The 21645-nt window shown below is 43.5% G+C and overlaps 1 protein-coding gene across 2 annotated transcripts in view; it reads left to right on the top strand.

The window, feature by feature from the left end:
• The window catches only part of NCKAP5 (NCK associated protein 5), a 749742-nt gene that overhangs the window by 101471 nt on the left and 626626 nt on the right, over nt 1-21645 (top strand). Inside the window, exon 2 of one of the 2 annotated variants that reach the window (XM_086957062.1) lies at nt 7056-7119. In XM_086957062.1, coding sequence (XP_086813188.1) covers nt 7117-7119 — 3 coding nt within the window. In that variant the 5' untranslated portion in view covers nt 7056-7116. Of the gene's footprint in view, nt 1-7055; nt 7241-21645 lie in introns of both variants that reach the window. The other variant, XM_086957063.1, reaches the window with a different exon arrangement.

Raw genomic sequence — 21645 nt, 5'->3', positions numbered from 1 at the left:
CCTGTCCGATAGATCTTTTCAGATCTTCGGCGGTGACACAGTGTCATCCAGCAAACCACTCAGCTGCAGAGTACCGCAGGGCTCTTCCCTGAGCCCTGCGCTATTTAATGTATATATGAGACCGCTGGCTGGGGTCGTCGAACCGTACGGCATCAAAATCGTGTCGCACGCCGACGACACTGAGCTAGTGGTTTCATTGGCCCAAGAGAACAACAGGCAATCCCCGGTAGGTCTGCTGAAATGCTTAGAGGACGTCAAGGAGTGGATGACCAACTCCTCCCTCAAATTAAACGGAGAAAAAACAGAGCTCATGCTTCTAGGTCCAGCCTCGCCAGTGCCTTTCACTTCCTTATGGCCCCCCGGTTTGGGCTCCCCCCACCCCTAAGGAAAATGTAAAGAGCCTAGGAGTGTGGCTGGACAAAAAGCTCTCCTTCTCCACCCAGGCCACCAAGTTGTCTGCCACATGCTTTGGCCTACTTAGAACCTTGAGGAAGGTCCTTCCGCTTTTACCCCTCGAAGCCAAACAGGTGGCAGTACAAGGCCTCATCCAGTCCCGCCTAGACTCAAACAATGCCCTATATGTAGGGGCCCCTGAGATGACTCTCCGGAAGCTGCAGGTGGTACAAAACTGCGCAGCACGTACCCTGCTACAGATTCCGCAAACCCAGTCAGCCAGACCTAGACTAAAAAGTCTGCATTGGCTGCCAGTGAGGCAGAGAGTGGCTTTTAAGGCGCTATGCATTGCACATCGGGCCTTCTGGAAGACAGGCCCAGCAATCAATGACAACCTTGTCATCCCCTACCACCCAAACAGGAACCTCCGCTCCACGGAGGCTTTCTTGGCAGTTGTTCCTAGAGTAAAGAGAGCCAGGACCGGGGGTAGGATGTTTTCCCTGAACACCGCTAAGCTTTGGAATGCTCTCCCCCTTCCACTTCGGTCCAACCCAAATCTGCTCTCGTTCCGAAAAAAGTTGAAAACATTACTGTTTGCTAAATCTTCCGAGTTCTAACTCCTCTGCTCTGTCACATCTCTGTTACAACTCAGCGCTTGGACGCCTGTGGGCAGCAACCGCGCTTAGCAAATTTATTTACAATTACAATTACAATTACAGTTATGTTTTTGTTGCCCATACATAAGTTTTACAAAGTTGCCTTTCTCTCTTTAAACATGCTGAAAGTCATTCAGAATTGACAGTGGTTGAAATGCAGTAAAAAAAGTTTGGGAACTGTGATGCTGCAGGCAATGGGGCGCGAGGTGAGTGATCTTGGGGGCGTGGTCAAATGTGCGACAAAAACATAAAATATTCTGTAACTTTTTTCGGTCTTTCACCTTCAGGTAACTACACATAAAATAACACACAGCTTAAATGAAAATTAAATGTAAGTTATGTTAATCATTGGGAAATGCACTATCGTACATTATGAAACCTCTATTAGTTAATGCACTGCAGCAGAGAGCCACAGAATTGAATTCTTGTTGGTGCAGTGCAGAATAGTAACTGGTGTATGTTAAGTGCTACAAGGTCCCAGTCTGTGACAGAAAGCACTGTGAACATATAAGACGTTATTTTAAACTTGCATTGCACACAGTATGAGATATGCTGCTACAATATGTGTAAAAAGGTTTAAGAGAAAGTGTTCCAAAATATAGATTTGAGTAATGCCTAGACTGTGCGCAGTGCAATGTATTGTTATAATTGTCCTTTAAAATCACACACTTCACATCTTAGCTGGTAGCTCCCTTTGAATACCTCTCAAAAAGAACAAGTGTGTCATTAGGAAGATTGAAGTGATTGCATCAATAAAAGACAATTCCAGCTTCCAAGCACCCTTTACATTTGCATATTGACCAGTTGCACACAGTTTCTTTCAGTAAGCAGGCACCATGGCAGGAAGGCATGTTTAGCTATCTGCCCTCCCTCAGTTTCACAGCACAGGAGACTACTTTCTTCCACTTCAGCTGAAGCATTTCCACTATCAGAATTAATTGTCCCTGGACAGTTGTCTTTTCACAAAAAGTAGGGGAACTGTTTTTCTCAAATTAAAAAAGTATTGGTACAAAGTGCACCTTTGACAGACCACCATTCAGTAGTAGCCTGTGGTGGGAGTGCTGCCAGGCGCTGACGTGGGGCAGGGGTGGGGCAGGGTGGGGGGTAGTAAACTTCGGAATATGGCCGCACAGAGGTAAGTGCACAAACCAATAAATAAAACATTTCATTGCGCGCGCTGCATTGCCAAATGTGATGCAGCGCGCGCAACAAAATTCTTTTTTTTAAATTTGTTTGTGTACTTGCCTCTGTGCGGCCGTATTCCAGAGTTTACTGCCCCCCCACTGTGCCCCTCCCCGGCCCCACATCAGCACCCGGCAGCACTCCCACCACGGGCTGCTACTGCCGCCATGGTTTAAGGAATGTGAATGTAAAATTACCATTTCCACTGGCAGGGATTATTCATTAGAAAGGTAATTAAACCACCATGATACACCACCAATGAGATCAACACTTAGTAAATGTGGGGGTGCCCGATGCACGAATTGTACTGGTTATATCCGCCCATATGGGCTTACCAGATTTAGACACAATGTGCAGGGATGACAAAGTATACCTGGTATTATCTGACTAGAATTGGATGGAGAGCTCTACGGAACTGTGCACAACTGTAAAGATTGCAATGATGGCATATTTTATTGTTTACCTTGTTCATTTATTTATTTGTTTATCCATTTATTTATTCATTCAACTCATTCATCTCGTCTCATTTACAGATCCGGTCTGCTGTTACCCTCTCGTTTTCATTATGCTTTATTTTCCGTTACTGTATGTATGTATGTTTTGTTTTATATGCACTGATCCATGCTTGACCACGGCGTCACTCCGATACGAATGTAACTCTATTGATGCCTTATGGCCGTTATCATTTCTGATTTTGCTCAATAAAAAAGATTTGAAATAAAAAAAAAAAAAAAGAAAGGTAATTAAAATTTGGGAGCTTTTGGTGATGTCTGAATTCAATCGCTTGCAATTCTACAACCCATTTCACCTTCATGCTTTGTTAACACTACTCTTTCAATCTAAGTATTTATGTATATATATTTTTAACTGTCAGGATTATTAGCTTGAGAATATGGCTGATGTACCCCCCTAGTTTTGTAGCTGCAATCCATTTTGACAGACTGGGGCCAAAAGACAGGAGGATAAAAGTCCTTGCACAGGATCACACCTTTTTTTTGTGGTAGCTAGGATTGCAGTTCTCCTTGTTAATTGACACGTTAACCTGTAGACTACATCTCTTTATTAGTGGTTTAATTGTCATGGTATGCAGATTTATAAAGCGCACTGTCACCTGGCAGAGTGTCCTGGCGCTGAGCAGGTGTGAGTCTGGCCACACCTAGGCCCCAGGGGGACTACTTGAAAAGCCAGGTCTTCAGCTTGTTGTGGAATTCAAGATGTGAGGAGGAGGTTCTTATGTGTAGCAGCAGGTCATTCCACGCGTTAGGAGTGATATAGAGAAAGCTCGACTGCTGGATCTGTTTTTCCATATGCACGGGATTTGTGCAAGTAGCAGTCCCGACGATCGGAAGTGCCTGAATGGTTTGTGAAAGCAAATGCGATTGTTGAGGTATGCTTGCCCATTAGTATGTAGTGCCTTGAAAGTGTGGGTAACGAGTTTGAATGGTGGTGGTGTTTCCTGTGCTGTCTGTTTTTGGAATTCTGAAACTGTAGCCTTGCTGCATTGGAGCCTCCCATTTACCATTCTATCAATAAATACACAATGATACCGCATTCCTGGGTTGCCGGACTTTGAACCCACATGCATTCACCCCTGGGAATAGCAACACAGATGACACATGATTATATACTTGTGTGGCTATGGATTTTTTTTTTTTTGCATAATTGTGATTTGTCACATATTTGACCACCTGATGCATAATTTGTATATTTCAACAAAAAATAAATTCGGTCTTTAACAGATCAAAAGTTAGTCAAGCAAGGCAAGCAGCAGCAGACATTTTGAAAAAGTCAACTGGTTACCCAACAGTTATTAGTTCCTATATTCGAGTGTTAAACTGATACTAATGAGGTGAAACCTTTGCCCTGACAGCTTAAATGCCGCCAGTTGATGGGCTGTGAAAGGGCAATTATCTACAGCATAACCACATCCTTTCATATTTAAATGTCATTCAATCAGGGTGGAAATTATGATTCCTTTTTGTCATGTAGATGTAAAACCCCCTCAAACCCCCTTCCTCACTACATACATTGCATGTAAATATGTTTTGTTTTGTTGTTTATGCTAATTTATATTACACCACAGCCCCTCGATGAAGGCAATCAAGGTTCAGTAAAATACGTTTTTTTCTGTTTTCTAGGCGTAATATCTTGAATCTTACAGTGCGTTTCAGCCAAACACTTATGTTACACATATGTAATGTACAATAGAGTTCTGAAGGCTGCTTTAGGGTGGAATTATGAGCTTCTCGAGGCTGACGTTGCTGGCACCAAACAAAACTAAAACTGAAAACCAGTAGTAAAACCTAAATGGGATATACAGAATAAAAGAGACACACTCTTTATACAGAAAGTTTAAGCATGCAAGTTTGTTTCTGCTGAAGGCATCTTTGGATGTTAAATGTAAACTATCTTACTATGTAGAGAGAAAGGACGGTTCTAGCAAACAAGCATTCCTGCCCTTCTGAACTCGAAAATCTACATTTATTGGGGAAAAACATTTTCAGTTGAATCAGGTGAATAGGTCCACCTTTGGTTCTTAAGAAATCTTTTGTGTTTTGTATACCACTGGGATTCTTTTTGCATCATTATATGTTAAAATGCTCAATAATTCTGCCCTAGAATGTGCTTCATAATGGTGCAGGATTTTCTTTCTCTTGCCACATAAATAAACAACCCCACAGCATAATTGACCACATGATTGCCCTTACCTCCAGGTCACATGTTGTTACACCTTTAAACCTCTCTACTCCCTCATGTACAGTTCCTATTACTCCATCCTCCTTCTCACTGCTTATCAGTGGCGTCCACTACTTAACGGGCGGCCGCTACTTAACGAGGGTGGCGGGCGGGGAATACATTTTTTTTTAACCACTTACCTGCAGGTCGGCTGCTGCGTCTCAGTCCTCTTTGGCTCCTCTGTCGACTCCAGGAGCAGGAACCAGGAAGCATACAGGCTCCCAGATTCCCCAAGCCAATCACGACCCTGCCTTACAGCAGCGTTGTGATTGGACTGAGCACCGTGGTTTGGCGCTCAAAGAGGGACTGTGAGGTTGTGCATGTTCTCCACCTATCATGCGTATTTAGAGTGTGCTTACCACTCCTTCCCCTGGTCCATGATCTGGCCAACCCAGCCCTGCCGCGCCCTGCACTTAAGCAGGAATGGACAAATAAAATGATAACATTGCGTTATTATAATTTCTTTTTCCTTTCTAAACTGGTCGCAGAGCAGTGGGGGACACTCCTCTGCCTTAGCGGAGGAGCCGCCGCTGCTGATTATAGACCTGAAATGTGTGACATTTGAAAACAGATGTCGGTAGCAGCTATAGTAACCCACTGACCTCTTCTAAGACCCTATCTACCTGTTACCTAAACACAGATCTGTCTAGTGAGGGACACTAGCCCACTAATCTCAATAGTGATGGAACCGATAGCCTACAAATTGCACATAGATTTGAAATTCATAAAGATTGAAATCACCCACTTTCAGCTAACACATAAATACATTCACCCACAGACTTATCTTACTTATAGTTTAACTAGGGCTGTGTGAAATTTAAATTATGCTGAGGTAATGCAATCATTTTTGGGAATTTCATTTTACACGAAATTCCTGAAATTACGCGATTACCCCACTTCACCAAATTACGCGCCATTCAAGTTAAAGATTTACTGCTACATGCGAGCAGAACATGATCGGCTGTTGCTTGCGGTGCTTTGTTTAAATGCATCCTTGTGCAAAAAAATGACCAGCGGATGCATTTCACAATACAATAAAATGTGGAATCACAGATTCAGGTGTTGCATAATTGTTTATAATGTTGCTGAAATTCTGCGTAAGTACACAAAAGCAAATTATGCAAATTTTCACACACCCCAATTTTAAAGTGCCGCATGGAGAGTCCCTCAACATCAGCCTATCTAAAATATAAAATTGGAACAGGTTTTGACAAATTCACTATGTCTCACCCCGATATCTGTCCTCATCCCTTTCTTCCCCCCATGTATTCCTTTCTACTTACATGTGTCTTTGTGTGTACTCAGAAAATCGTTTTACTGTACAAAAGCCAAACTTGTAATGTTGCCATAGCTTGTTTAATGCATGTACTGATCTATTAATAACGTGTTTAATAACTCCAGTGCTGTTCGCGTTTGTTCATTCTATATGATGCATTGTAATAATATCAATATGTAAACTAAACTTGTAAACGGAGGTTTCTTGCGAGTAATATCTAGCTGTAAGAGCAGCCTTTAGATATTTTGTTGTATTATCATTCAAAATTGATAGAATGCTCTGGAAGAGGTGTACTTACAGCAAAACAGCCAGGGCTCGAGTCGGGGTACCACGCGGGCGGACGGCGTCCCCCCACTTATTTTACCGGGAACTCGATAACTGTAAACTGTAACTGAGTGCAAGCCACCTTTCGTGACGTCACTTCCTTTCGTGACGTCTGCGTCCCTCCACTTCTTTTTTTAGGTCTTCTACCCTGAAAACAGCATATTGGTGCATTGACAGCATATGTTCAGAATGCATTAAAACATGTATGCTTTGAAGTGAAACTTAATTTTTTAAGTTAAACCATGCTAGTGTGCTTCTTTTAATTCTGCTATTTTGGGCTGATTTCTAAAAGCCTCTTAACACTATGCTTGTAACCATGTGTCAGCTGTGGAAATGAGAATTGGGAGATATTTCGACAGTGAGAGATGGGGAAAGTGCTGAACGCGTTTCCAAAGCGATGTGCAAGAATTTTGCTCTGAAAGTACAAAATGTTTTCCTCAGTATGAAGGTGAAAATTGACATGTATTCCTTTTCTTCTGTGCTTGCAGGGAGAAGCTGGCAGTGGCTGGAGCGCAGCGGGAAGTTCCACGAGTCCAGAGTGAAGGGACAATGGTGAGATTCAGCATGTATCCATTTAAGAGACACAGTACGGTACTGTCCTCTCATAGGACGGCTCTTTTGTGTGCACCTAGCCCGTGAGAAGCCGCCTGCTGAAATATGAATAGCAAAACAAGTAAGGTTGTTGCAAATTATAGGTTTAGAACATTGTTTGGAGGGTTCTAAAACCAGGCAAGAAATGATGGCCTTGGAAAAGGTTGTCTTGGAAACAACATTGCTTTGGTTAGTTGTGACAAAGATTCTGCCATGGTTACCTTGTCACAGAGACCTGACCTACTCCAGTGCAAGGTATTATGTTTACGTAACAACTAGTGAGAGGCAAACTTCTGGACTCAGGGTCCTGAACACTTGCAAACTCCCAGACAGAGATCGCTCTCCACTTTAGAAGTCCTTAATATGCTTGAGTTCTCAACTCAGGCTTCTCTTATAGATCTAACGCTTCATGCAGAGAGTGTGTATGTTCTCACGTTGGGTTAGATGTTCTTTAGGCTAGTATTTCACTCAGTTCCTCCTTTCTCTTATCTTGCTCAGTCAGTCAGCCTGTATGCACCCGACTGCCGCCTACACAAGTTCCACCCCCCCCCCCCCACTCCCCCAAGGATTCTTAATAGTATCAAATCTCCCTGTGCCTTTGCTATGATTCAGATACATTTTCCCCATCTTTCTATCAATTTAAGAATTGCTTCCTCATTGAGCAGCTTCATGCTATTACCTTCCTTTACTTCTGCCCACTCGCCCAGACCAAGTCTCTCACATCTTCATCAGAGTAACCTTTATTTTCCCACTGTCCACACCAACCACAAACCTGGATTTTTGTTACCAAGCAATAAGTATACGCAATCCCTTAATTTTAGTATCTGTAAAGTTTTGTTGTAGGTGCTAAATTGATAAATGAATACATATGGATTAAAATGATTGCTGAGTTAAACACTTGGCTTGGCATCCTTTACGCTTCTTTGTCCTGGCTGCCATCAATGAATTTGAATCCATATAATAGCAGACATATGCCTGTTTTTTGCAGGAATATACATTTGTTGTTAAAGTGGGCCTTGATTATGTGCAATGTCACCTTGAACAGAAAAGCAAAGTGTGATCTTTTTTCTTACTCTTCAGTCTGAGAGGAAACCTGTGATAGCATCTACAGTGAAACATAAAATAAAAAAAATTGGCTTTTAGCTGTCTCCAGAACATATCAATTTTGTAGCAAAGTGAGCAAAAACTCCCTTTATAAGTGATAAAGGGGTGGAGGGGTCAGATTGAATGAGCAGCACTGTTCAAACGGTTAAGAAATTTAAATGATGGATGGCAGTAGTTTCAGTAAGAAAATAATGAGAAGTTAGTAACCAAAACGCCAGCAAAACAAAAACATACCAGTTGAGTTCTAAAAGCACTAGCCAACCTTCCAGTAACCGCGATGAGATTCAGGTGAAACTCAATATTTTTACACGTATATCTAATCAGTGAGGCTCAATGTCTGCGACTGAAAAATTCATGCTGTTGGGACAGCCTATGTTGGACACAGTATGTTGGAAAGACGATAGACCATTGTGTGGGGGTAAACTGGGGGATGAATGCTGCTTTTGATATGCTGAAGACAGATGTAGTTGACTGAATTTACTCAATGAATCGACCTATGAAGAAACTTGGCCCCAGATTTAGAGTAAGGAGGTAATGTGACATTTTTTCACATTTCTTAAGTAAGGTCCAAATCTAGAGGTGAGGCGCAGGAAACTCTGCCTCTGAAGTCTCCACTTGATTGACACTTCCATTTGTGTAACGTTTTGCCAACATTTGCATTATTCATAAAGGTTTCTGAACTCAATCAATCAATCAATCAAGCCACTTGTAAAGTGCACTATACACCCGTGAGGGTCTCAAGGCTGTGGGGGAGGGGTGCTGCTACTGATCGAAGAGCTAGGTCTTGAGGAGTCTTCTGAAGGCCAGTAGGTCTTCGGTCTACCGTAGGCTGGTGGGAAGGGTGTTCCAGGTCTTGGCGGCGAGGTGGGAGAAAGATGTGCCACCGGTGGTCGTTCTTCGGATGGGGGGGACTGTGGCGAGGGCGAGGCTGGCGGAGCGGAGCTGGCGTGTGGGGGTGTGAAAGCTGAGTAATCTGTTGTGGTATGCTGGTCCGGTGTTGTGGAGTGCTTTGTGTGCGTGGATGAGGAGCTTGAAGGTTATTCTCTTGTCGACGGGCAGCCAGTGCAGGTCTCTCAGGTGAGGTGGGATGTGGCTGCGGCAGGGGGTGTTGAGGATCAGACGTGCGGAGGCGTTCTGGATGGGCTGCAGCCGTCTCAGGAGTTTGGCCGATGTTCCTGCGTAGAGGTCGTTTCCTTAGTCCAGACTGCTGGTGACGAGGGTGAACTGTGTGCCATTAACGGTTCTGGGATTCTCCGAGTGGAGTCAAAGTGATCTCTGATATTGTGCTGCGTTATTTTTCACACTGTTCAGCGGTAAGGAGTATTTAATAGTGCTTGGCAAGGCTGGAGTAGAATTATGTATTATTTAGTGCTGGGTGATTTTGTGTAGTGCCCAAAGCAGGGCTCGAGAAATGTACTCGCCCGCTCGCAAATGCGAGTCAATTTCTTTCAGGGCGAGACAATCTTCAGGCCTACTTGACCGGCTTGGCGAGTGAGCTCTGTCACTGTGCTAAAGTGTAGTGATGGTAGAAGACTCTAGAGGGCAGCTGGGTGAAATGTTCAGGAACTGCCTGACAAAATGCGGGAAAATCAAAGGTGTTGATTGGCTGATTGCAACGCGGGCTCGTTCTGCTGAGGCCTAGTTGCAATCAGCCAATCAGATGGTAGCTAATCTACGCACAAGTGCTTAGTAGCATGTTTACACGCTTCTCATTGGCTGAAAGCCGCGGCAGGAAATACTGCCGGAGAAGCGTGTAAACTGCCTTCGCCAACCCCTGTACCCAATTCACTTGATCGGAGGCAGGCCATGAACGTCACTGGCGCCCTAGCGGAGCAGAGGTTCACCTCCTGCACTTTGGGTGTTAAACCATGATCCTGGGAGCCCTGCGAGTGGAGCTCTGCCCGTGATGTAAGCCTGCACCTGCCGAGAACGGCTCGATCTCTCTGCGGGGGTCCCTGTGGTAGGTGCGCTTGGATGGGGACACAGCCGCAGGTCAGAGGCTCTTGCTCCAATTGTTGGGGATGGTGGCTTTGAAGGGGATTAACGCACAGCAGGGGCTATTGTTACCCTTGTTGTTGTTTCAGATTTCAAGTCTTCTATCTTGGAAAAACCCAAACTTACCGGCAACGTAAATGTTGACTAGAAATTAGGCAGTCACGTTGTGATAATAATTAACATGTGCGATCATATTACCACTGCGAACTGACTTTTAGGTTGCTAGTGCTCAGAGAAACACAGCTAGATGAGGCACATGAGAAAGGTGAGGTTTTAGATTACGAAACTGCAAAGCAGTTATGAAATTACTTAGAGGGTGGCACTGGCGGCCAGAGGGCACTCACTGCACGTGTCTCGTCCAAGGGTAGCTCGTGAGGTGCCAACTAGCTGCCTGCGATGCCCATCAAGGAGCCAGATGTCAGCGCAGGGAATTTTGTGTTTTCTCTTAGTTTAGAAGTTGGATTACTCATCTCTACAAGGCGTGCAATCGGGGTGCACCTTCGGGATGCAGAGGATAAACGGCGCCCTACGATTCCCTTTATCTTAATTACAAAAATATTTAGCTGCATAATACGATATATAGTAAGGAAGGAGAGAATGGGTGAGTTGGCAAAGATAAAAGTAGTACAAATATAATAAGGAGGCTGGAGAAAAGTGGACAAAAACGAAAATATATGTCCAGTCCAAATTGTACAACCAACCACTTTAAACGCATATCTTTATTATTTCCCTGGGTGATTCTCTGCAATTAACTGAATATGAAGCACGACCGTTCACGAGGTGAAACTGGCTGGCGCCGACTTCATTAAGTTGAAAGGCCAGGCTGTGAAGTCCACCAGGAAGTGAAACCGATGTAGTGGCAGGTTGTAATCACAATCTATGGTGTGAAATCGCACTAAGCTGCTTCACCATCACCTGACAGACATGTCCCCATGCCAATTAAGTGTTAAGCACCAGGACGGTGCCCGAGAGGTAATAATCGTGAATTCGGCTGTAGTGCTCAATTATGCAGCATTGCTAATATTCACATAAAATGCCTTCCAAAGGAGCAGAAAATCCTTTAGTTCTGCTCGATTCCTAAATACCCCGTTTACACCAAGTGCAGAGTTTATTTTATAATAAAGAACTGATGGAAAATTACGATATCATGTCACGAGCAAGCAGGGCAGTATTGTTTATCTGGTCCTAGTTGTGCTTACACATCATGCCTGTTCTGATAGCAGGGACATGAAATACAAATGCAAGACCTCGTAAAAACGTTCCAGTCATACAGTTACTTTTGTTCCAAGCCATGCTGCTATCTGCCCTTTCCTACGCCATGTTCTAGTATGTTTAAGGTACAGCGGTGTACAAGATTACTGGGAAGAGTGTTTATCTGGGGCCGTACTCTAATATGTTTAAGGTACAGCGGTGTACCTGAGGACTGCTAAGAGTGTTTTTTGTTTGTTGCAGATTTGTATAGCGTTTACTTGACACAAAGGTATTGGAGCGCTTTACACGAGCACCAGTTACATTACACAAGGACACACTCATTTGGGCACTGGGAGATTGCATGATTTTCTCAGAATTACAGGTTGCTGAGCCGCCGGGGGGTGCTGTAGTGTGTTTAAGGTACATGGGTGAACCCAAGTACTGCGAAGAGTATTCATCAGGGGCCACGCTCTACTATGTTTAATGTACAGTAGTGTACCGGATTACTGCTAAGAGGAAGTACTTTTTTGTGGGTCAAGTGCATTGATATTAGGTCGAGTAGAAAATTCTAGTCACTAGACCTGCAGGTCAAGTAAGATTTAAAAGATTTGTCGAGCCCTGCCAAAGGTTTTCCTATGTCGAATGCAGAAATCAAGACTAGAGGATTTCTGAAACTTTGGGAGGTGTTTAACTCCTTGTAGCCCTCTGGCAAGGCAAGCCGGTTTTAGACATGCGTTAAGTGTTCTGCACTGAAGTAAACAGGCGTTTGCTAAGGAACCTTTTAAACATGGTCGATTGACAATTGGTAAAGTTTAAGAGAAACTGCAGACATACTTTTAGGGTCGTTAGGGGGTAGTATTGCTCCTATATACAGAATTCAAGTGAATGTACCTACTCATAGTCATCTGAAACAATCAGAAGTTCTGTTCAAATGTCCTGCAGAGATGGATTACGTGGTCAGACATTCCATTGGAAATGGTTGGCATTCCCACACTCAGGTATCCCGCAGACAAATCAGGCATGAGGATTGGTTCATTTCTAATGATGCTGAAAGCATCAAATGGGACTATCCATTTCTCCCTCCCGGTGTAAGGAACTGAACATAGTAGAGTAATGAAAACTTTGAGGGTGTGGTTAGAGGAGTGGGGAGGGGGCTTATAGGTTTTCCCTGCATCAGTCAAAATTCCATACTTAACCACAGTTGATAAACAATTGGGCAAGGGCACGGCTGTGAAGGAGCAGAGGGAAGTGATCTTGTGCCGCAGGAACCTTGTAACCATGCTCTTCCTTCATTTCTAAACAGACACACACATATACACACACACATACAATTTAACACAGTAAACATATTAACTGTTAAGTACAGTGCCATTGAGAGAAAAAAGTTAAAATACCACAAGTTGTTTATGAAAATAGAACCTACCACCACCTCTTATAACCTGTAAGTACCCTTAGCTAGTCCTGACGAAGGAGTGAGGGTGATTGGAAACTTTCTACAGCGGATGTGGCGTGCCCACATGTCCATCATCATTTAAGCAAATCTGGCAAATGGATAACTGGGATTCTCACAGGCTTGAAAACTCTCTCTGCAGTACATTGAGCAGAAATTCAGTGCAAAGCAATACTTCATAGTAAAGTATTGCACCATTTGCACTGAGTTGAATGCAGCGTGCGCCTTGCCTCATGCCTTAAGCACCTTTAAACGTGTATAGAGCCTGAAGTCATATCTGCGGTGCGTACAGTTCATTCTAGTCTCCCAGGTCTGACCTGGCTTTATGCATTGAAGATTGGGAGATTTTTATGTACTGCAAGAGTAGAAATAAAGGATAGTGATTACATGGGAAGCCTGCAGGCAGAGGGTGTATAGACAGAGTCAGGAAATGAATTAAAAAAGTCTAGAGCAGACAACGTGGTTATTGCATATATAGTGGTCTAAAGTAGGGACTACTGGGGGTCTATCGATTTAAGCATAAGAAGGAAAATGTAAAGTCAAAATAGCCAAAAACAAACTTGATCCTATATAACAGTACGCACACAATAGCTAATATTTGCCCCATAGACTTTGTAATTGACACTTCCATGGAGTCCAATTTTGTTTCTATGAATGTGTCTGGTATGACTAACATTTCATGCCATATTTAAGGAGTGTACATTAACCATTATTGTTTACAAAATATAATTTCCCGCTCCGAGCACTACCAAATTTAAAAATTGGGCCGTACACTTAATTTGTCCCATACACTACTGCTGTGGTGCAATTTCTGCCATAATTAGAAAAAAGACTGTAATAGGCACACTTGTGCTGCTTGCTGTGTCTTCCGTGATGTCCATTCTTTGTCATCAACTCCTCTTTGATTCATTGCCCTGTGACACGTATAAATAAATCACGGCACTCAGACGTTCCGAGTTATGAAGGGTAAATTGGTATGATATCGCCTTCCGTGCCAGGGGGTTCACTTATGGCGGGTCGGGGGCTTTGGTGAGCCAGGTTTCCCGCTGCGCACTGAAGCGCTGGACACCGATTATCACGGCTCCTTCCGGGAGTCCGCGCCTCGCGCACCTGCACCCTTTTGTTCACGCGCGCCATGTTAGCTGATTGCGCGGTCCCAACTGAATAGCCTTTTATGCTGCCATAATCTAAGTACGTTAGATTGATTTATGAACGCATCGGATTCTTCGGGAGCCTTTTATGCCTTTAATTAAATTAAAGACCCCTCTGGGTACAGTCAGTCGCTGGAAAATATTTAAACAGTACAGGTGCCTCTAATAAGGGGCAGACCATGTGTTCTGTCTAATGGTTTTGGCTGGTTCTGCCTTTCTATCCGTCTTGAGGAAAACTGCGTAGCGAGCGAAACTCGCTTCAGAGATAGCCACTTCTCTTTTTTTTTTAAAGAAGGGCTGTGTGTTATTGGCTTTGCCTATAAAATATTTTACGGATCTTTTTGAATACGTTAGTTCAGAAATCTACTAATAATCGTTTGGAAAGATCTGCGTCATTGACTAAGCTTTTTTTGCGTTAATAATAGTCTGGCCAGGCTGCTACTGAGGATGGGAGGATTTCTCCAGTTTTTGATAGCGTTATACTACTTTTTAAGAAGAAACACCCCAAATTCAGGGAACATCTCTCTCCTGTACTATTATTCTTCATTCATCCATGGCAGTTTTTCTCGTCAGAGTCGTACACACACCCCAACAAACATGCCTCGCACTGCCCTTACCACAGTTCTTTCTAAGCATCTTGACCTCTGTATGCCCCTCTCCCTTACGCGAAGGACCAGCAGCATGTCCATACCAACTCCACTACCTGTGAGAACCTTTCTTCTAAAATGGAGGAGGACTTTTTAGTAAAGCACGAGGAAGACCATTTTAGTGTTGCGTTTCTTACTGTATGGAGACCTACCTAAGTAATGTGATTTCTGACACAGAGAACTATTCCAAGAACACATATAATACATGGATGCTCTATTCATCAAGTGGTTGCAACAGTCACTCTACTTATCGATGACGACTAAACCAAGGCTAGGAACGTTAGAAGGGGAAACCTTGCATTGTCTCGATGCAGTGTTTGGTCCCAATACAGAACTGACAGTCTGTACATCAGTCTGGAAATGGTCCACCCCATATAAAACCCAAGGGTGTATAGCTCAATCCATTCCAAATGTTCCCAAAGCTCGCAGAAGGCTTCAACTGGTGACCATTCAGTCTGAGGGATGGGAGCAACTAACCCCTGGCAAAAAACATCCAACAGGGGTTGAACAATGACGGCTCTCTCACGTGGCCAGCAACTCACTTCTATGTCAATACACCACTGTGGAAACAAAGCATTTTTCAAGTCTTATAATGTTAAGAAGCCACCATACAGCAATAAAGGAAGCATGTTGTGAAGTAGTCGTTCTGGAACACATTTTAGAGTGGGGTTGCTGATATTAATGTTACGGTACTGAAGTCGTAGGAATTGTGAAAAAATCCAAGCGTCACACAAAGAACAGGTGTCGCAAATGAGGCACACCCATGCCTCAGGAGATTGGTAAGGGTGTAGCTATTGCTGCATTGTCACAAATGTATTGCTTAAGCATGGTGTGGTAGCACGCTGTCATTTACAGACACCTTTTCCATTGAAATGGCTACTAAATCTTCAGAACCTTGCAGTTTTACTGATAAACCTAAATAGCACACAAACGTTAATGTCTGGAAACCAGCTTTCAGGGAATAGTTATCATTTGCTCATCAACAAGTAAAATGTCTAACCTTTCTTTCCATATCACTACAGAATTAAATAACTGCTATTTTTTAAAATATTGCTACTGTTCATTTACAGATATTTGAATGTTATTGTGTGTAAAAAATCAAATCCTATAGCCTATCATTTTACACTCCCTGAGCCCCCAAACGACTGTCACAGTGTTCAGTTTACAAAAGCCTCTCAATTTGCAGCCAGAGGAAGAAAAGTAAACCCCAGTTTCCATGTTATAAGAGAAAGGAGCACTATGTTAGAAGACATAACCTGACATTTGACCTCTGTCGTTAAATACAGATAAAATAAGACAGGGTAAACACTCATCTTTATTGCTCATTCATCTTCTGAACCGTGGCATGTTTTTTTTTCGGGGGTGCTTCCCCATGTGCTCTGAAGTGTATCAATTTTGATGCTTATGGTGTTTCACAATTGGGTGATTACCCGGATGCTGCTCTCTCCACCGGATATACTATTGAGAAAAGCCCTTTTCCACTCTTCTTGACATGCTGCTGTCTACCTGACGCACTTCCAGTGCTTGATGTTTGATTACACTTGTGGTACCTTAGACTTGACGACTATAGGAAATCCACCTTTTCTGCATGGTCACCCCACATTTTTCGCCTTTCACTGGACCCTATATTTTTGCTAGTTTTAGAATGATCTGCACTTTACTCCTGCTAACCAGTTGTAAAGTGCTTGTGCTCCACCTTTAGACATGGTTGCATTGCCATACTACTAATAGCTAAACTGATCTTACCTACAAATCCCTAGTATATGGTACACAGTTAACCAGGGCCTAGAAGTTTATGTTGACATCCTGTTGTAAGTCCTCATTAATCACATTTTCCTGTACACTCCCGTCCCTCATGAGAGAAGGATCGGGAGTTGCATCCCCTACTATGGCACCTTTATGAGATCTGTCTCAGTGGCAGCTCTTGCTGGCTAATGAACTTATTTTCAGAACAGTTCTTTTTTTCTTAATACACCATTCTATGCATCAGTGTTTTCCTTGCTATGTTATTGTAGTCTGTCCACTTCTGGAAACAAGTCCCCGCTGTAGCTGTTCTCGGTGTTGCTGACCATTGCCCTCCATATTCGTATGGCTCCAAACCATGATGGAAATTTCAGTTGACCTTAGTATGGTGTGTGAAACGTGAACTGTCCCCCAGGTTTCCTTTGGCAAAACAAAGTAAAGGACCCTACGTCCCCTTAACTCATTTTCTAATTTTCGGAAAAGGCGACCTACCCCCATGCTTATGTCTTGCATTAAGTAGTGCCACAGTAATAAATTGGAACTGAAAAAACTATTGTAACATCCTTGGAAAACACACAGTTGTGAAATAAGATGTCTTCTGAGAGAGCAAACAGAAGCTGTTTAGGGTCCCTTCTGAAAGGAGACCAGATATTGGACCTGAATGTAGTGAACGCGTTAGCTTTAAGTTTTTGGATTACAGCAGAGGGGAGCGGGTGTCGGTGATGGTGATGGTGATGGCTCACCCCTTTGACTTACTTATGGGTTGAGGAAGTGGTATCAGTAGTGAAGGAGTCTAACATGACTGAGATCTTTCTAACTTGGCAGTCGAGGTGTCAGGTTGTGTGTAGGCAATTTGTGGATTTGGAGTGGGATTACAGCCCACCAGTTCCCAAGTATTGATTAGCTTTATTTTCACTTTAATTTGTTTACTTTTTATTCAATAACTTGTCTTTCTTTTGTTGTGTTTGTCACTACCATGGGGATAGCCCCTCTACCTCCTTTTCTATTTTGCTTGCATGTGTCCTTCTCCTCTTAATTTTTTGGTCACTTCTTTTTTCTTTTGAGCCAAGCATTAAATGAAAGCGAAATGCATTTTCCAGCTCTCTCTTGTGTGCGTCTCCTTCCGCCCTGCCTTCTCCCTGGTGTGTTGTTCTCTCGCTGTCTGTCTCTTTCTCGCGCTTAAATTCTTCCTCCCCATGCCACCTGTTGCTTTCTCCTTTTTGCTCTTTACCTCCACCCCTTGAGTTTCTCTCTCTCACTCTCGCTCTATCTCCACCATACCCCAGCACTCCATGCTATTCACTCCTTCATGTGCTTTTTCCTCTACCCCCATGATGCCCTGTCCCTTGTATGTTGCCTTTCCCCAGCTCCTCCCTCACGATCCTCCATTGCTCCCCACCTGTACTCCTTTTTTTGGTTGAGCAAGGGCAGCACGAATGCGCGCTCGCTCTGAGAGGCATGCTGTATTGGGGTATGCATTGGAAGCCCCTCCTACTCTCCGCCCATACTTGTCATTGGCTTGTGTCGTTGTCCTTCGTAATGCTGGGTTCTAATTCATTATTAGGCTTGTTAGTCCCTCCTTGGTACCGCCTTGACTGGATTTGTTACCTCCCTTAATGACTGCACCTTTTACTGGTGGTGTTACGCATTGGCAAAGCCAATTGGTCCCAAAAGAGAAACCTATTGGCTTGGCTAATGCCTGTTTTGAATTTGGGAAGTGATTGTTTTGAACAACATGAACATAGAAAGAGGTTATTCTTATACATTGTCATTTGGAAGGCAAGTTTTTTCCTTACTCTCATTTATTTAATGACGGTTGCAACCTCTAGATAGAAACAAGCACTAACAACGCCAATAGATTTCACCTATGCAAGAAATATTGGCATAGCCAATGTATTTTAGACATGTTGTCCAGCGTGTGGCTGCTGTTCAGCATGTCTAAAGTTAGTGGCATAAAGGAGAGTGGCTTGTTGTGTCGGAGAGTGGCATGGAATATAGGGCATAGAGTGGAGTGGTATAGAGTGTTGTAGAGTGATGTGACCTAGAGTAGCAAAGATTGTCCCAGAGTGTTGTAGAGTTGCATAGAGCGGCGTAGAGTGAAGTGGCTTGAGGTAGAATGTCATGGAGAATTAGAATGTCAGAGAGTGGAAGGACATAGAGTGGCATAGAGTGGAGGTGTGTAGAGCAGAGTGGAGTGGAGTTGAGTAAAATAACATGGAGTGGCATAGACGAAATTATGTAGAGTAGTGTCATAGAGTTGCAAACAGCGGAGTAGATTGTCATAGAGTGCAGTGGCATAGTGTATAGTAAAGCCAGCAAATAGAAGTCAAGCAAATGTGAGTTACAAACCTCAAAGCCAATGGCAAGCAAGGGGCGGAATGCATTTCCATGGAAGCTTTCCGAATATACCCAAGATGTCTTTAGCAAACCAGACAGCGAACTAAAAAGGGAGCTACACAAAATGGAACAAGCACTATATGTATATATTTTATTAAGTAATTGACAGAAATGAAGGAATGCACTAACAGGGTATTTAACCTCCGTTTAGTTAAGTGGTTTTGCCTTAATTGCAGCTTTAATATTTCTTACTAACACATGCTGCTTCCTCTGGGCTGCCTGGTAAAGGCATCCATTCAGTCGGCACCCATAGAGGCTGTTCCTCGAAGATCCTGCCAATCAAAGATGAAAAGCACCCGCCTCGTGATGCATAGAAGGTTAGGCAGGCCCTGGAGCTCGAGCATTCTGCTTGGCTGCACCGTGTGCTGTGCGTCCTCCAGCACCTACGCACTCTGATGACAAGTAAAGACGAGCGGCACAGTGGGCTGAAAGACACGTTTAACGTAGACAGCAAGAGATTAACGGGCTGTATTTGATGCTATATGAAATGTCCATAACTACTACGCTTCGAAAAATATTTTATAGGATTTACTCGTGTTTCTGTTTTTTGACAATTACATACGAGGGGCTAAAACAATTGATGCTCGATGTCTTCCGATCCTTTATTTACAAATCCGTATACTTTTGTTTCCAAATGGCCCTGAACTCAGCAAGTTCAGCTGGAATACTGGGCCTTTTGAGCAGTTTTGATTTTAAAATGTTATGCTTTGCGTTGTATTGTTCTATTTATGTATGTATGTGTGTTTCCATTAAATATGCAATACAAAAATGAATGAAAAACGTATGTACGGGAGTGACTCAGTGCCCAATATTGTTACCAGAGCACACTGCAAAGGGCAACTTTACACATCAAAAGTATGAGCTCCCTGTTCATTCAATAGCTATACAGACACCGCTGCTCTGCTGGTTGACAATTTGATATCATCAGACAATGTGTGATCTTGGGCAGTTACCTGCAACTCTGTGTGCCCCAATTATACGAGTACGGACGGCAAGTGAATACACTCTGCCAACCTTATTTAAGTTGTCTCAAGTCTTTCTCTTTATGGAATTAGCAGATATTTCCCAGATTAGAGATCTCGGCAGGTAATTAAAGTACTTGTGATGTGTTGGAATGAGTCACTTCTCATCTTGGTGCTTTTAAATCACGGTGGCATCTGAACGTCTGTCTCTCAGATGCCCTCACCTAGCACACCGCCAAGTGCTGCATCTCAAAACAAGATATCTGCACCCTGGGCTTTAAGTGGAATTAAAATACTGTGTGTGTGTGGGGGGGGGGGGTCTCAAAGGGGAGTGACAGTTAAGGGCGTGGCTTAAAAACTAGTAAGGTATAAATCTGTGCGTAGCATAGCGTGCCACCCGACTGGTATTTTGCTGCTTCTGTCATTGCATCCAGATATAAAATACACCAAGAAACACTACATCTACAAACCAAAACTGCCAATGGTTGTTAGATGCATTATATAAATAAGCAACAACTATGGCTTTCTTGTATAGAATATTGAACATGCTTCCGTTCTGAAACGATGAGACTGAAAGAACTTTAACGAGTCTTTTTGAAGTTACCTCAAAGGCACTGAAGGGTGGTACTATTGCGGAGTTAAGATTTATTTTTTCACCCCGTGGGTGAGGGTACAAATGGAGAGCCCGATAGGGACCCATTACGGCATCTACTTTTTGGAACTGCGGCTGTTGAGCACGGGCAGGACCCTGTTCACTTAAAGCCCTGGCCGCACCTCGGTGGTCTTCACGCAGGACGTGAAAACATTTCCCACATGGGCTCGGAACAAAAAGAGCAACCATCCAACCACATGTCCTAAACAGTGCAGCCTGCCTCATTGTGAGTTAACACTTCAGACCCCCACATCGGGGTAATTAGTGCCATCCAAATGCCACAGTACAGCACACTACAGGGACAGCTAATGTTGTGTTCCTTCCTATAACTGGAGACCAGAGCTTCAGAAAAGAGCTGACTGGGCAAAATAAAGACTGTCACTTTTTTTCTTCTGCAGACGAGGCATTTTACGGTGAGTTATGGGGTGACGTAGTCAGACACCAGCTACCGAAAATGTGAGGCAGTTTCTTTTCATACCCAAAATAGCACTCCTTACTTCCGGTTCTGCTATGTGGCCGAAATTCGGGCCTCCATTCTAAGCGCTATGGTGTTCACGATTCACAGAATTTTCCCCAGAATCGGAGAAAACATAAATGTTGTGCTCCATTCCAACTACAGGAACCATACTGATGTAGCTGATGAACATCCTAACCCCCTGTTTTTGGTAATTCCTTCCATGTGGTATTACCGCATCATTTTATGAGGGCATTCTGAATGAGTTCACGAGGCCTGCTTGAAGCCCAAACACGAGCCCCTCTAGTTTTCTTTTAACGGATTTAAAGCGCTTGGTGCTGTGGACGCCTGGTTTCATGCTTATTTGTCTAAGTATGTTCCAGCATTTTGAAAACAGTTCTTTTCCAACGGGTGGGTGAAATACAACTTTTCTGTCATGCAAGAATTCTGGCAGGACAAATTACATAAAAAATTACACTCCCACAGTAGGATTCCACAGCCAGAAAACCCAGAAGAAACCAAACCACTGCATCCCTGGCAGGCTGTTCTTGAAATTCAGAAATACTGCAAGAAAACCTCGAGGCGGCTGGATCATGCGGTAAAGCGAGAGAAACACATTAGTAATCCATCCTCGGCAGGCTTGCTGCCCCTGTAAATCATGCGGCATCCGGCTCAGTGTTTTCCGATTACATGCTGGGTGCGAGTTTGGAGGGGGTTGTGAGTATGGAGTTTTGTAACAAT

The sequence above is a fragment of the Lissotriton vulgaris genome, chromosome 2_1, assembly GCF_964263255.1.
Source record: "Lissotriton vulgaris chromosome 2_1, aLisVul1.2, whole genome shotgun sequence".
NCBI classification, from domain to species: Eukaryota; Metazoa; Chordata; class Amphibia; order Caudata; family Salamandridae; genus Lissotriton; species Lissotriton vulgaris.
This window is presented reverse-complemented; position numbering and strand designations above follow the sequence as displayed.